Here is a 14,731-nt window from a genome sequence, read left to right as displayed (position 1 = left end):
TATGATTATCTATGATTATTATGATTATCTGTGATTATCTATGATTATCTGTGATTATTATGATTATCTATGATTATCTGTGATTATCTGTGATTATCTATGATCAGCTGTGATTATTATGGTTATCTATGATTATCTATGATTATCTGTGATTATCTATGATTATCTGTGATTATCTATGATTATCTGTGATTATTACGATTATCTGTGATTATTATGATTATTATGAGTATCTATGATTATCTATGACTATCTATGATTATCTGTGATTATCTATGAATATCTATGATTATCTGTGATTATCTATGATGATCTATGATTATCTGTGATTATTATGATTATCTACGATTATCTGTGATCATCTGTGATTATTATGATTATCCATGATTATCTACGATTATCTACGATTATCTGTGATTATCTATGATTATCTATGCTTATCTGTGATTATTATGATTATCTATGATTATCTGTGATTATCTATGATTATTGGTGATTATTATGATTATCGGTGATTATCTATGATTATCTGTGATTCTCTATGATTATTATGATTATCCATGATTATCTGTGATTATCTATGATTATCTGTTATTATCTATGATTATTATGATTATCTATGATTATCTATGGTTATCTATGATTATCTATGATTATCTGTGATTATCTGTGTTTATCTATGATTATCTGTGAATATTATGATTATCTGTGATTATCTGTGATTATCTATGATAATCTATGATCATCTATGATAATCTATGGTTATCTATGGTTATCTATGATTATCTATGATCATCTGTGATTATCCGTGATTATCTATGATTATCTGTGATTATTTGTGATTATCTATGATTATCTACGATCATCTGTGATTATCTGTGATTATCTGTGATTATCTGTGATTATCTGTGATTAGGATTGTCTCTGTTGTTGTTTTTAATGTTTTGTTTAAAAGTCATTGAAGTGGACAGTTTATTAGGTCATCTAGTACCAAGTCGGACCCCCCTCATGAAAGTCTCAACGCCTGTCTTCCTGCTTTATAGAGCAAGCAACAGCTACGTGACTCACTAGGAGCGAACCATTTCCGTGTACAGGATGGTGTACCTAATAAACTGGCCACTGAGTGTATATTCAGATTTCATATATTTTCTGATTTTCCAGACATTGACCTATAATGACATTTGACATCTATAATGTTGATTAATGTTGGTTGCAAAAATACGAAAAAGTATTAAAAAAAAACATGTATTTTTATAATCATTTAGCCTCACATGTGATCCTGTTTGTGAGTGTAATGTGGGGTTTTGATCACAGGGGGGTGCTGTTGTGCCACATATGATTATGTGTGTGAGTGTGTTGTGGGGATTTGACCACAGGGGGGTGCTATTGTCTCACATGATTCTGTTTGTGAGTGTAATGTGGGGTTTTGACCACAGGGGGGTGGTGTTGTATCACATATGATTCTGTACGGTAGTACAACGTGGTGATTTTGACCACAGGGGACGTCTCATATATGATTCTGTGTTTGTGTAAAATGACATAATAAACCCAGTCATATCTCCTCTCTTTGACTGACATAAATAAAGGTTGAGAACACCTTTATTTAACCAGGTAGGAGGGTTGAGAACACCTTTACTTAACCAGGTAGGAGAGTTGAGAACACCTTTACTTAACCCGGTAGGAGAGTTGAGAACACCTGTATTTAACCAGGTATGAGGGTTGAGAACACCTTTATTTAACCAGGTAGGAGAGTTGAGAACACCTTTATTTAACCAGGTATGAGGGTTGAGAACACCTTTATTTAACCAGGTAGGAGAGTTGAGAACACCTTTATTTAACCAGGTAGGAGAGTTGAGAACACCTTTATTTAACCAGGTAGGAGGGTTGAGAACACCTGTATTTAACCAGGTAGGAGGGTTGAGAACACCTGTATTTAACCAGGTATGAGGGTTGAGAACACCTTTATTTAACCAGGTAGGAGAGTTGAGAACACCTTTATTTAACCAGGTAGGAGGGTTGAGAACACCTTTATTTAACCAGGTAGGCTAGTTGAGAACACCTTTATTTAACCAGGTAGGAGGGTTGAGAACATCTTTACTTAACCCGGTAGGAGAGTTGAGAACACCTGTATTTAACCAGGTAGGAGAGTTGAGAACACCTTTATTTAACCAGGTAGGAGAGTTGAGAACACCTGTATTTAACCAGGTAGGAGAGTTGAGAACATCTTTATTTAACCAGGTAGGCTAGTTGAGAACACCTTTATTTAACCAGGTAGGCTAGTTGAGAACACCTTTATTTAACCAGGTCGGCTAGTTGAGAACACCTTTATTTAACCAGGTAGGCTAGTTGAGAACACCTTTATTTAACCAGGTAGGCTAGTTGAGAACACCTTTATTTAACCAGGTAGGCTAGTTGAGAACACCTTTATTTAACCAGGTAGGCTAGTTGAGAACACCTTTATTTAACCAGGTAGGCTAGTTGAGAACACCTTTATTTAACCAGGTAGGCTAGTTGAGAACACCTTTATTTAACCAGGTAGGCTAGTTGAGAACACCTTTATTTAACCAGGTAGGCTAGTTGAGAACACCTTTATTTAACCAGGTAGGCTAGTTGAGAACACCTTTATTTAACCAGGTAGGCTAGTTGAGATCACCTTTATTTAACCAGGTAGGCTAGTTGAGAACACCTTTATTTAACCAGGTAGGCTAGTTGAGATCACCTTTATTTAACCAGGTAGGCTAGTTGAGAACACCTTTATTTAACCAGGTAGGCCAGTTGAGAACACCTTTATTTAACCAGGTAGGCTAGTTGAGATCACCTTTATTTAACCAGGTAGGCTAGTTGAGAACACCTTTATTTAACCAGGTAGGCTAGTTGAGAACACCTTTATTTAACCAGGTAGGCTAGTTGAGAACAAGTTCTCATTTACAACTGTGACCTGGTCAAGATAAAGCAAAGCAGTGCAACACAAACAACAACACAGAGTTACACATGGAGTAAACAACAACACAGAGTTACACATGGAGTAAACAACAACACAGAGTTACACATGGAGTAAACAACAACACAGAGTTACACATGGAGTAAACAACAACACAGAGTTACACATGGAGTAAACAACAACACAGAGTTACACATGGAGTAAACAACAACACAGAGTTACACATGGAGTAAACAACAACACAGAGTTACACATGGAGTAAACAACAACACAGAGTTACACATGGAGTAAACAACAACACAGAGTTACACATGGAATAAACAACAACACAGAGTTACACATGGAGTAAACAACAACACAGAGTTACACATGGAGTAAACAACAACACAGAGTTACACATGGAGTAAACAACAACACAGAGTTACACATGGAGTAAACAACAACACAGAGTTACACATGGAGTAAACAACAACACAGAGTTACACATGGAGTAAACAACAACACAGAGTTACACATGGAGTAAACAACAACACAGAGTTACACATGGAGTAAACAACAACACAGAGTTACACATGGAATAAACAACAACACAGAGTTACACGTGGAGTAAACAACAACACAGAGTTACACATGGAGTAAACAACAACACAGAGTTACACATGGAGTAAACAACAACACAGAGTTACACATGGAGTAAACAACAGAGTTACACATGGAGTAAACAAACATACAGTCAATAACACAATAGAAAAGTCTATATACAGAGTGTGCAAATGAGGTGAGATGAGGGAGGTGAAGGCCATACATAGGCCATAGTGGCAAAGTAAATATAATATAGCAATTAAAACACTGGAATAGCCGAATGAGAAAGCCTACCAGCTCTTTACCATGTAGGACGAGTCTCCAACCAGGAGCCAAGAGGTAGCTGGGATGTATAAGGTGAATTAACATATTGTTCTACTAAATTAATTATTAATATTATTATTCTCATGTGATTTGTTTGTTCTCTGATTATCATGATCATAATCACAGCCCTGTAGGATACATCCACCTCGTTATGACCCATTAATAAGGCTATTACAATAACACACACACACACACACACACACACACACACACACACACACACACACACACACACAGGGCTCCTGTGTGCTTCTCAGTGCTAGAGGCGTCACTACAGACCCTCGTTCGATTCCAGGCTGTATCACAACCGGCCGGTATAGGGTTTGGCCACCGTAATTGTAAAAATAAGAATTTGTTCTTAAACTGACTTGCCTAGTTAAATAAAGGTTATACGCAACACACAAGCGCGAGAGTCACTCGGGATCTCATTAACTACCGGGCTCGAGGCACGAGTTCTGTTTCGTTCATTGATCCGCGTCTCTTTTTTAAAACTCCTTTCTTGCCTGTCATTCTCACTCACACACACCCGGTCCCGGTCGATCCTATCCCACACTATGTAGACAGGTTCAGAATCAAGAGAGCGCATTTCTGAGAAGACGTGGCGTGAACCGGTTTAGTGTTTATTTCTCTCTCTCTCGGTTATGGACTACATTTGAGAGCGAGAGAGAGGGAGAAAAGAAAGCCTGAACCGAGAAAACAAATGTCTCGGCTACTCTACAACAACATCATGGACTCTGTTCTCCTCTCAGTCGTTACGCTGGTAGTTGTTTTCACCTCCTCTTCCTACTCTCTTTCCTCCTCCGACGTCGTTCCCTCTCCTTCCTTCAATCTACCGTTTACCGACTGTGTCCAGAGCCGCGGGAGAGACGGGTTCTACCAAGGGTCTGTGGACGTGACGGAGTCCGGTGCGGTGTGTATGAGGTGGAGCGAGGTAGCGGGGTTTGAGGAGCGCTATCCGGGTAGAGGGCTTGGGGATCATAACCGCTGTCGGAACCCGGACAACAGGATCAGACCCTGGTGCTTCTTCAGGAACAGCCGCGGCAGAACCGACTGGGGCTACTGCGACTGTAAACAAGGTAGAGGAAGGAGAGAGGTGTGTGTGTGTGTGTGTGTGTGTGTGTGTGTGTGTGTGTGGCAACAACGGGCATGTCTCAGCAGATGTAAGCATCTCATTAATATTGAGGTATGTGTCTTGGTTGGTGGCTAGACTAAGAAACGTTGTTACATTAAAATGTACGAAGACAGACAAGCTGTCAGTCATTAGGGGGAGACTCTACCAAGATAGACAAGCTGTCAGTAATTAGGGGAGACTCTACCAAGATAGACAAGCTGTCAGTAATTAGGGGAGACTCTACCAAGATAGACAAGCTGTCATTAATTAGGGGAGACTCTACCAAGATAGACAAGCTGTCAGGTATTAGGGGAGACTCTACCAAGATAGACAAGCTGTCATTAATTAGGGGAGACTCTACCAAGATAGACAAGCTGTCAGGTATTAGGGGAGACTCTGCAAGATAGACAAGCTGTCAGGTATTAGGGGAGACTCTACCAAGATAGACAAGCTGTCAGTCATTAGGGGGAGACTCTACCAAGATAGACAAGCTGTCAGTAATTAGGGGAGACTCTACCAAGATAGACAAGCTGTCATTAATTAGGGGAGACTCTACCAAGATAGACAAGCTGTCAGGTATTAGGGGGAGACTCTGCCAAGATAGACAAGCTGTCAGTAATTAGGGGAGACTCTACCAAGATAGACAAGCTGTCATTAATTAGGGGAGACTCTACCAAGATAGACAAGCTGTCAGGTATTAGGGGAGACTCTACCAAGATAGACAAGCTGTCAGGTATTAGGGGAGACTCTACCAAGATAGACAAGCTGTCAGTAATTAGGGGAGACTCTACCAAGATAGACCAGCTGTCATTAATTAGGGAGACTCTACCAAGATAGACAAGCTGTCAGTAATTAGGGGAGACTCTACCAAGATAGACAAGCTGTCATTAATTAGGGGAGACTCTACCAAGATAGACAAGCTGTCAGGTATTAGGGGAGACTCTACCAAGATAGACAAGCTGTCATTAATTAGGGGAGACTCTACAAAGATAGACAAGCTGTCAGTAATTAGGGGAGACTCTACCAATATAGACAAGCTGTCAGGTATTAGGGGAGACTCTACCAAGACAGACAAGCTGTCAGTCATTAGGGGAGACTCTACCAAGACAGACAAGCTGTCAGCTATTAGGGGAGACTCTACCAAGACAGACAAGCTGTCAGTCAACAGGGGGAGACTCTACCAAGATAGACAAGCTGTATGTTATTAGGGGGAGACTCTACCAAGACAGACAAGCTGTCAGTCATTAGGGGAGACTCTACCAAGATAGACAAGCTTTCAGTCATTAGGGGAGACTCTACCAAGATAGACAAGCTGTATGTTATTAGCGGGAGACTCTACCAAGACAGACAAGCTGTCAGTCATAAGGGGGAGACTCTACCAAGATAGACAAGCTGTCAGTCATTAGGGGAGACTCTACCAAGACAAACAAGCTGTCAGTCATTAGGGGAGACTCTACCAAGATAGACAAGCTGTATGTTATTAGGGGGAGACTCTACCAAGACAGACAAGCTGTCAGTCATTAGGGGAGACTCTACCAAGATAGACAAGCTGTCAATCAACAGGGGGAGACTTTACCAAGATAGACAAGCTGTCAGTCATTAGGGGAGACTCTACCAATATAGACAAGCTGTCAGTCATTAGGGGAGACTCTACCAAGATAGACAAGCTGTCAGTCATTAGGGGAGACTCTACCAATATAGACAAGCTGTCAGTCATAAGGGGAGACTCTACCAAGACAGACAAGCTGTCAGTCATGAGGGGAGACTCTACCAAGATAGACAAGCTGTCAGTCATTAGGGGGAGACTCTGCCAAGACAGACAAGCTGTATGTTATTAGGGGAGACTCTACCAATATAGACAAGCTGTCGGTCATTAGGGGGAGACTTTACCAAGACAGACAAGCTGTCAGTCATTAGGGGGAGACTCTACCAATATAGACAAGCTGTCAGTCATTAGGGGAGACTCTACCAAGATAGACAAGCTGTCAGTCATTAGGGGGAGACTCTACCAAGATAGACAAGCTGTCAGTCATTAGGGGGAGACTCTACCAAGACAGACAAGCTGTCAGTCATTAGGGAGACTCTGCCAAGATACACAAGCTGTCAGTCATTAGGGAGACTCTACCAAGATAGACAAGCTGTCAGTCATTAGGGAGACTCTACCAAGACAGACAAGCTGTCAGTCATTAGGGAGACTCTACCAAGATAGACAAGCTGTCAGTCAACAGGGGGAGACTTTACCAAGACAGACAAGCTGTCAGTCATTAGGGGGAGACTCTACCAATATAGACAAGCTGTCATTCATTAGGGGGAGACTCTACCAAGATAGACAAGCTGTCAGTCATTAGGGGGAGACTCTACCAAGATAGACAAGCTGTCAGTCATAAGGGGAGACTCTACCAATATAGACAAGCTGTCAGACATTAGGGGAGACTCTACCAAGATAGACAAGCTGTCAGTCATAAGGGGGAGACTCTACCAATATAGACAAGCTGTCAGTCATTAGGGGAGACTCTACCAAGACAGACAAGCTGCCAGTCATTAGGGAGACTCTACCAAGATAGACAAGCTGTCAGTCATTAGGGGAGACTCTACCAAGATAGACAAGCTGTCAGTCATTAGGGAGACTCTACCAAGGCAGACAAGCTGTCAGTCATTGGGGGAGACTTTACCAAGACAGACAAGCTGTCAGTCAACAGGGGAGACTCTATCAAGACAGACAAGCTGTCAGTCATTAGGGGAGACTCTACCAAGATAGACAAGCTGTCAGTCATTAGGGGAGACTCTACCAATATAGACAAGCTGTCAGTCATTAGGGGGAGACTCTACCAATATAGACAAGCTGTCGGTCATTAGGGGAGACTCTACCAAGACAGACAAGCTGTCAGTCATTAGGGGAGACTCTACCAAGATAGACAAGCTGTCAGTCATTAGGGGAGACTCTACCAAGACAAACAAGCTGTCAGTCATTAGGGGAGACTCTACCAAGATAGACAAGCTGTATGTTATTAGGGGAGACTCTACCAAGACAGACAAGCTGTCAGTCATTAGGGGGAGACTCTACCAAGATAGACAAGCTGTCAATCAACAGGGGAGACTTTACCAAGATAGACAAGCTGTCAGTCATTAGGGGAGACTCTACCAATATAGACAAGCTGTCAGTCATTAGGGGGAGACTCTACCAATATAGACAAGCTGTCAGTCATTAGGGGGAGACTCTACCAATATAGACAAGCTGTCAGTCATAAGGGGAGACTCTACCAAGACAGACAAGCTGTCAGTCATGAGGGGGAGACTCTACCAAGATAGACAAGCTGTCAGTCATTAGGGGAGACTCTACCAAGACAGACAAGCTGTATGTTATTAGGGGGAGACTCTACCAATATAGACAAGCTGTCGGTCATTAGGGGGAGACTTTACAAGACAGACAAGCTGTCAGTCATTAGGGGAGACTCTACCAATATAGACAAGCTGTCAGTCATTAGGGGGAGACTCTACCAAGATAGACAAGCTGTCAGTCATTAGGGGGAGACTCTACCAAGATAGACAAGCTGTCAGTCATTAGGGGAGACTCTGCCAAGACAGACAAGCTGTCAGTCATTAGGGGAGACTCTACCAAGATACACAAGCTGTCAGTCATTAGGGGAGACTCTACCAAGATAGACAAGCTGTCAGTCATTAGGGAGACTCTGCCAAGACAGACAAGCTGTCAGTCATTAGGGAGACTCTACCAAGATAGACAAGCTGTCAGTCAACAGGGGAGACTTTACCAAGACAGACAAGCTGTCAGTCATTAGGGGAGACTCTACCAATATAGACAAGCTGTCATTCATTAGGGGAGACTCTACCAAGATAGACAAGCTGTCAGTCATTAGGGGGAGACTCTGCCAAGATAGACAAGCTGTCAGTCATAAGGGGAGACTCTACCAATATAGACAAGCTGTCAGACATTAGGGGGAGACTCTACCAAGATAGACAAGCTGTCAGTCATAAGGGGAGACTCTACCAATATAGACAAGCTGTCAGTCATTAGGGGGAGACTCTGCCAAGACAGACAAGCTGCCAGTCATTAGGGGAGACTCTACCAAGATAGACAAGCTGTCAGTCATTAGGGGAGACTCTACCAAGATAGACAAGCTGTCAGTCATTAGGGGAGACTCTACCAAGGCAGACAAGCTGTCAGTCATTGGGGGAGACTTTACCAAGACAGACAAGCTGTCAGTCAACAGGGGAGACTCTATCAAGACAGACAAGCTGTCAGTCATTAGGGGAGACTCTACCAAGATAGACAAGCTGTCAGTCATTAGGGGGAGACTCTACCAATATAGACAAGCTGTCAGTCATTAGGGGGAGACTCTACCAATATAGACAAGCTGTCGGTCATTAGGGGGAGACTCTACCAAGACAGACAAGCTGTCAGTCATTAGGGGAGACTCTACCAAGATAGACAAGCTGTCAGTCATTAGGGGGAGACTCTGCAAGGCAGACAAGCTGTCAGTCATTAGTGGGAGACTCTACCAAGGCAGACAAGCTGTCAGTCATTAGGGGAGACTCTACCAATATAGACAAGCTGTCAGTCATTAGGGGAGACTCTACCAATATAGACAAGCTGTCAGTCATTAGGGAGACTTTACCAAGACAGACAAGCTGTCAGTCAACAGGGGGAGACTCTATCAAGACAGACAAGCTGTCAGTCATTAGGGGGAGACTCTACCAAGATAGACAAGCTGTCAGTCATTAGGGGAGACTCTACCAATATAGACAAGCTGTCAGTCATTAGGGGAGACTCTACCAATATAGACAAGCTGTCGGTCATTAGGGGGAGACTCTACCAAGACAGACAAGCTGTCAGTCATTAGGGGAGACTCTACCAAGATAGACAAGCTGTCAGTCATTAGGGGAGACTCTACCAAGGCAGACAAGCTGTCAGTCATTAGTGGGAGACTCTACCAAGGCAGACAAGCTGTCAGTCATTAGGGGAGACTCTACCAATATAGACAAGCTGTCAGTCATTAGGGGAGACTCTACCAATATAGACAAGCTGTCAGTCATTAGGGGAGACTTTACCAAGACAGACAAGCTGTCAGTCAACAGGGGAGACTCTATCAAGACAGACAAGCTGTCAGTCATTAGGGGAGACTCTATCAAGATAGACAAGCTGTCAGTCATTAGGGGGAGACTCTACCAATATAGACAAGCTGTCAGTCATTAGGGGAGACTCTACCAAGATAGACAAGCTGTCAGTCATTAGGGAGACTCTACCAAGACAGACAAGCTGTCAGTCATTAGGGGAGACTCTACCAAGACAGACAAGCTGTCAGTCATTAGGGGAGACTCTACCAAGATAGACACGCTGTCAGTCATTAGGGGGAGACTACCAATATAGACAAGCTGTCAGTCATTAGGGGAGACTCTACCAAGACAGACAAGCTGTCAGTCATTAGGGGAGACTCTACCAAGACAGACAAGCTGTCAGTCATTAGGGAGACTCTACCAAGACAGACAAGCTGTCAGTCATTAGGGGTGACTCTACCAATATAGACAAGCTGTCAGTCATTAGGGAGACTGTGTGTGTGTGTGTGTGTGTGTGTGTGAGTGTGAGTGTGAGTGTGAGTGTGAGTGTGTGTGTGTGAGTGTGAGTGAGTGTGTGTGTGTGTGTGTGTGTGTGTGTGTGTGTGTGTGTGTGTGTGTGTGTGTGTGTGTGTGTGTGTGTGTGTGTGTGTGTTTATTGGTCAGCTTGATTTATGTTCCTCAGTGACCTATGAAATAGAAGGATCAAGGAAATCAACGTTTTCCTCTGATATGATACTCGGGAGACAGATACACATCTCTTTCTCTCTCTGTCTCTCTATGTCTCTCTCTCTCTCTGTCACTCTGTGTCTCTCTCTCTGTCACTCTGTGTCTCTCTCTCTCTCTGTCACTCTGTGTCTCTCTCTCTCTGTCACTCTATGTCTCTCTCTCTCTCTGTCACTCTGTGTCTCTCTCTCTCTGTCACTCTGTCTCTCTATGTCTCTCTCACACTGTGTCTCTCACTCTGTGTCTCTCTCTCTCTCTCTGTCTCTCTATGTCTCTCACACTGTGTCTCTCACTCTGTGTCTCTCTCTCTCTCTCTCTCTCTCTCTCACTCTGTGTCTCTCTCTCTCTGTCACTCTGTGTCTCTCTGTCACTCTGGTCTCTCTCTCTCTCTCACTCTGTGTCTCTCTCTCTCTGTCACTTTGTGTCTCTCTCTCACTCTGTGTCTCTCTCTCTCTCACTCTGTGTCTCTCTCTCTGTCACTTTGTGTCTCTCTGTCACTCTGTGTCTCTCTCTCTCACTCTGTGTCTCTCTCTCTCTGTCACTCTGTGTCTCTCTCTGTTACTCTGTCTCTCTCTCTCTGTCACTCTGTCTCACTCTCTGTCACTCTGTGTCTCTCTCTCTCTGTCACTCTGTGTCTCTCTCTCACTGTCACTCTGTCTCTCTCTCTGTCACTCTGTGTCTCTCTCTCTCTGTCACTCTGTGTCTCTCTCTCACTGTCACTCTGTCTCTCTCTCTGTCACTCTGTGTCTTTCTCTCTCTGTCACTCTGTGTCTCTCTCTCACTGTCACTCTGTGTGCCTCGCTCTGTGTGCCTCTCTTTGTGTGTCTCTGTCACTCTCTGTCTCTTTCTTTCTCTTTCTCTCCCTCAGTGGAAAATGATCTAAACGGTGTGTGTGTGTCTCGTCCAGGGTCAGTGCGCCTGCAGGGCGCCGCTCTAAGCTGGATGGCAGGGGTGGAGAGTGTATCTACAGGGGTCTGGGGGTCTGTCTGTGGTGATGACTGGGGAGAGCAGGACGCTGCAGTGGTCTGCAGACAGCTGGGACCGGAGTGAGTCACACCCATGCGTGGGCACAACACATGCACGCACACACAGTCACACACACGCACACACTCACACACACGCACACACACGCACACACACACACACTCACACACTGTGGAGAGGTTATCCTAGAGAAAGGAGTGGAGCGGTTATCTTAGAAAAAGGAGTGGAGTGGTTATCCTAGAAAAAGGAGTGGAGCGGTTATCCTAGAAAAGGAGTGGAGTGGTTATCCTAGAAAAAGGAGTGGAGCGGTTATCCTAGAAAAGGAGTGGAGCGGTTATCCTAGAAAAGAAAGGAGTGGAAGGTTATCCTAGAAAAGAATGGAGTGGAGCGGTTATCCTAGAAAAGAAAGGAGTGGAGCAGTTATCCTAGAAAAAAGAATGGAGTGGAGTGGTTATCCTAGAAAAAGAAAGGAGCGGTTATCCTAGAAAAGAAAGGAGCGGTTATCCTAGAAAAAGGAGTGGAGTGGTTATCCTAGAAAATGAAAGAGTGGAGTGGTTATCCTAGAAAAAGAAAGGAGAGCGGTTATCCTAGAAAAGGAATGGAGCGGTTATCCTAGAAAAGGAAGGAGTGGAGCGGTTATCCTAGAAAAAGGAGGAGGGAGCAGATATCCTAGAAAAAGGAGTGGAGCGGTTATCCTAGAAAAATTGGTGTGGTTATCCTAGAAAAAAAAGTGGAGTATCCTAGAAAAGAAAGGAGGGGAGCAGTTATCCTAGAAAAAGAAAGTGGTGGAGCTGTTATCCTAGAAAAAGGAAGTGGCGCAGTTATCCTAGAAAAGGAAGGAGGAGCGGTTATCCTAGAAAAAGGAGTGGAGCTGTTATCCTAGAAAAAGAAAGGAGGGGGAGCAGTTATCCTAGAAAATGGAGTGGAGCTGTTATCCTAGAAAAGAAAGGAGTGGAGCGGTTATCCTCGAAAAATGAAGGAGGGGAGCGGTTATCCTAGAAAAAGGAGTGGAGCTGTTATCCTAGAAAAAGAAAGTGGTGGAGCTGTTATCCAAAAAAGGAGTGGAGCGGTTATCCTAGAAAAGAAAGGAGCGGAGCAGTTATCAGAGAAAAAGGAATGAGGGAGCGGTTATCCTATGAAATGGAGTGGAGTGGTTATCCTAGAAAAATTAGTGGAGCTGTTATCCTTGAAAAATGAAGGAGGGAGCGATTATCCTAGAAAAAGGAGTGGAGCTGTTATCCCTAGAAAAGAAAGGAGTGGAGCTGTTAACCTAGAAAAAGAAAGGGTAGAGCAGTTATCCTAGAAAAAGGAGTGGAGCTGTTATCCTAGAAAAAGGAGTGGAGCTGTTATCCTAGAAAAAGAAAGGAGTAGAGCAGTTATCCTAGAAAATGGGTGGAGCTGTTATCCTAGAAAAAAAGGAGTGGAGCGGTTATCCTAGAAAAATAAAGGAGTGGAGCGGTTATCCTAGAAAAAGGAGTGGAGCTGTTATCCTAGAAAGGAAGGAGGGGAGGCGGTTATCCCTAGAAAAAAGGAGTGGAGCTGTTATCCTAGAAAAAGAAAGGAGTAGAGCAGTTATCCTAGAAAATGGAATGGAGCTGTTATCCTAGAAAAATTAGTGGAGCTGTTATCCTCGAAAAATGAAGGAGGGGAGCGGTTATCCTAGAAAAAGGAGTGGAGCTGTTATCCTAGAAAAATTAGTGGAGCTGTTATCCTTGAAAAAAAATGAAGGAGGAGCAGTTATCCTAGAAAAGGAATGGAGCTGTTATCCTAGAAAAAGAAAGGAGGAGTGGTTATCCTAGAAAATGAGGAGGGAGCTGTTATCCTAGAAAGAAAGGAGTGAGCGGTTATCCTAGAAAAAGTGGAGCGGTTTATCCTAGAAAAAGGAAGGAGGGGAGCAGTTATCCTAGAAAAATGAAGGAGGGGGAGCAGTTATCTAGAAAAGGAAGGAGTGGGAGCGGTTATCCTAGAAAAAGTGGAGCGGTTATCCTAGAAAAGAAAGGAAGGAGCGGTTATCCTAGAAAAAGGTGGTGGAGCTGTTATCCTAGAAAAAGGAGTGGAGCGGTTATCTAGAAAAGGGAGTGGTTATCCTAGAAAAGAAGGAGGGGAGCAGTTATCCTGAAAAGGAAGGAGGGAGCGGTTATCCTATAAAAAAAGGAAGGTGGTTATCCTAGAAAAATTAGTGGAGCTGTTATCCTTGAAAAATGAAGGAGGGGAGCGGTTATCGAAAAGGAAGGAGCGGTTATCCTAGAAAAAGGAGTGGGCAGATGAAAGGGAGTTATCCTAGAAAAGGAGTGGAGTGGTTATCCTAGAAAAAGAAAGGAGCGGGCAGTTATCCTAGAAAAAGGAAGGAGGGGAGCGGTTATCCTAGAAAAGGAGTGGAGTGGTTATCCTAGAAAAGAAGTGGAGCGGTTATCCTAGAAAAAATGAGTGGAGTGGTTATCCTAGAAAAGAAAGGAGCGGAGCAGTTATCCTAGAAAAAGGAAGGAGGGGGAGAGGTTATCATAGAAAAAGGAGTGGAGTGGTTATCCTAGAAAAAAGAAAAGGAGTGGTTATCCTAGAAAAGAGAGGAGCTGTTTATCCTAGAAAAAGAAAGGAGTGGAGCTGTTATCCTAGAAAAAGGAGTGGAGCGGTTATCCTAGAAAAAGGAAGGAGGGGCAGTTATCCTAGAAAAAGGAAGGAGGGGAGCGGTTATCCTATAAAGCAATTTATCCTAGAAAATTAATTAGACTGTTATCCTCGAAAAATGAAGGAGGAGCGGTTATCCTAGAAAAGGAGTGGAGCTGTTATCTAGAAAAAGGAAGGAGGAGTGGTTGTCTAGAAAAGTGGAGCTGTTGTCTAGAAAAGGAAAAGAGAGCAGTTATCCTAGAAAAGGAGTGGAGCTGTTATCCCAGAAAGGAATGGAGTGGAGCGGTTATCCTAAAAGGGGAGGGAGTGGTTATCCTAGAAAAAGAAAGGAGTGGAGCTGTTATCCTAGAAAAAGGAAGAGAGGGGAG

General features: G+C 43.5%; 1 protein-coding gene across 1 annotated transcript; it reads left to right on the top strand.

The window, feature by feature from the left end:
- Positions 1–4,130: 4,130 nt before the first annotated feature.
- Positions 4,131–11,804, top strand: LOC127926611 (neurotrypsin-like). The gene is made up of 2 exons (XM_052512042.1): positions 4,131–4,923; positions 11,662–11,804. The coding sequence occupies exons 1-2, from the start codon at positions 4,548–4,550 to the stop codon at positions 11,802–11,804; spliced, it is 519 nt and encodes a 172-aa protein (XP_052368002.1). The 5' UTR covers positions 4,131–4,547.
- Positions 11,805–14,731: the final 2,927 nt, after the last annotated feature.

The sequence above is a fragment of the Oncorhynchus keta genome, unplaced genomic scaffold (genome assembly GCF_023373465.1).
Source record: "Oncorhynchus keta strain PuntledgeMale-10-30-2019 unplaced genomic scaffold, Oket_V2 Un_contig_7937_pilon_pilon, whole genome shotgun sequence".
In the NCBI taxonomy this organism is placed as follows: domain Eukaryota; kingdom Metazoa; phylum Chordata; class Actinopteri; order Salmoniformes; family Salmonidae; genus Oncorhynchus; species Oncorhynchus keta.
The sequence above is the reverse complement of the archived record's forward strand: the minus strand, read 5'-3'. Positions and strand labels throughout refer to the sequence as shown.

What these genes read in the sequence shown, in the direction of transcription:
- LOC127926611 (XM_052512042.1), top strand. Translation starts at nt 4,548, where the DNA reads ATGTCTCGGCTACTCTACAACAACATCATGGACTCTGTTCTCCTCTCA. An exon ending in CTACTGCGACTGTAAACAAG is followed by an intron (nt 4,924 to 11,661) that starts GTAGAGGAAGGA and finishes TGTCTCGTCCAG; the next exon opens with GGTCAGTGCGCCTGCAGGGC.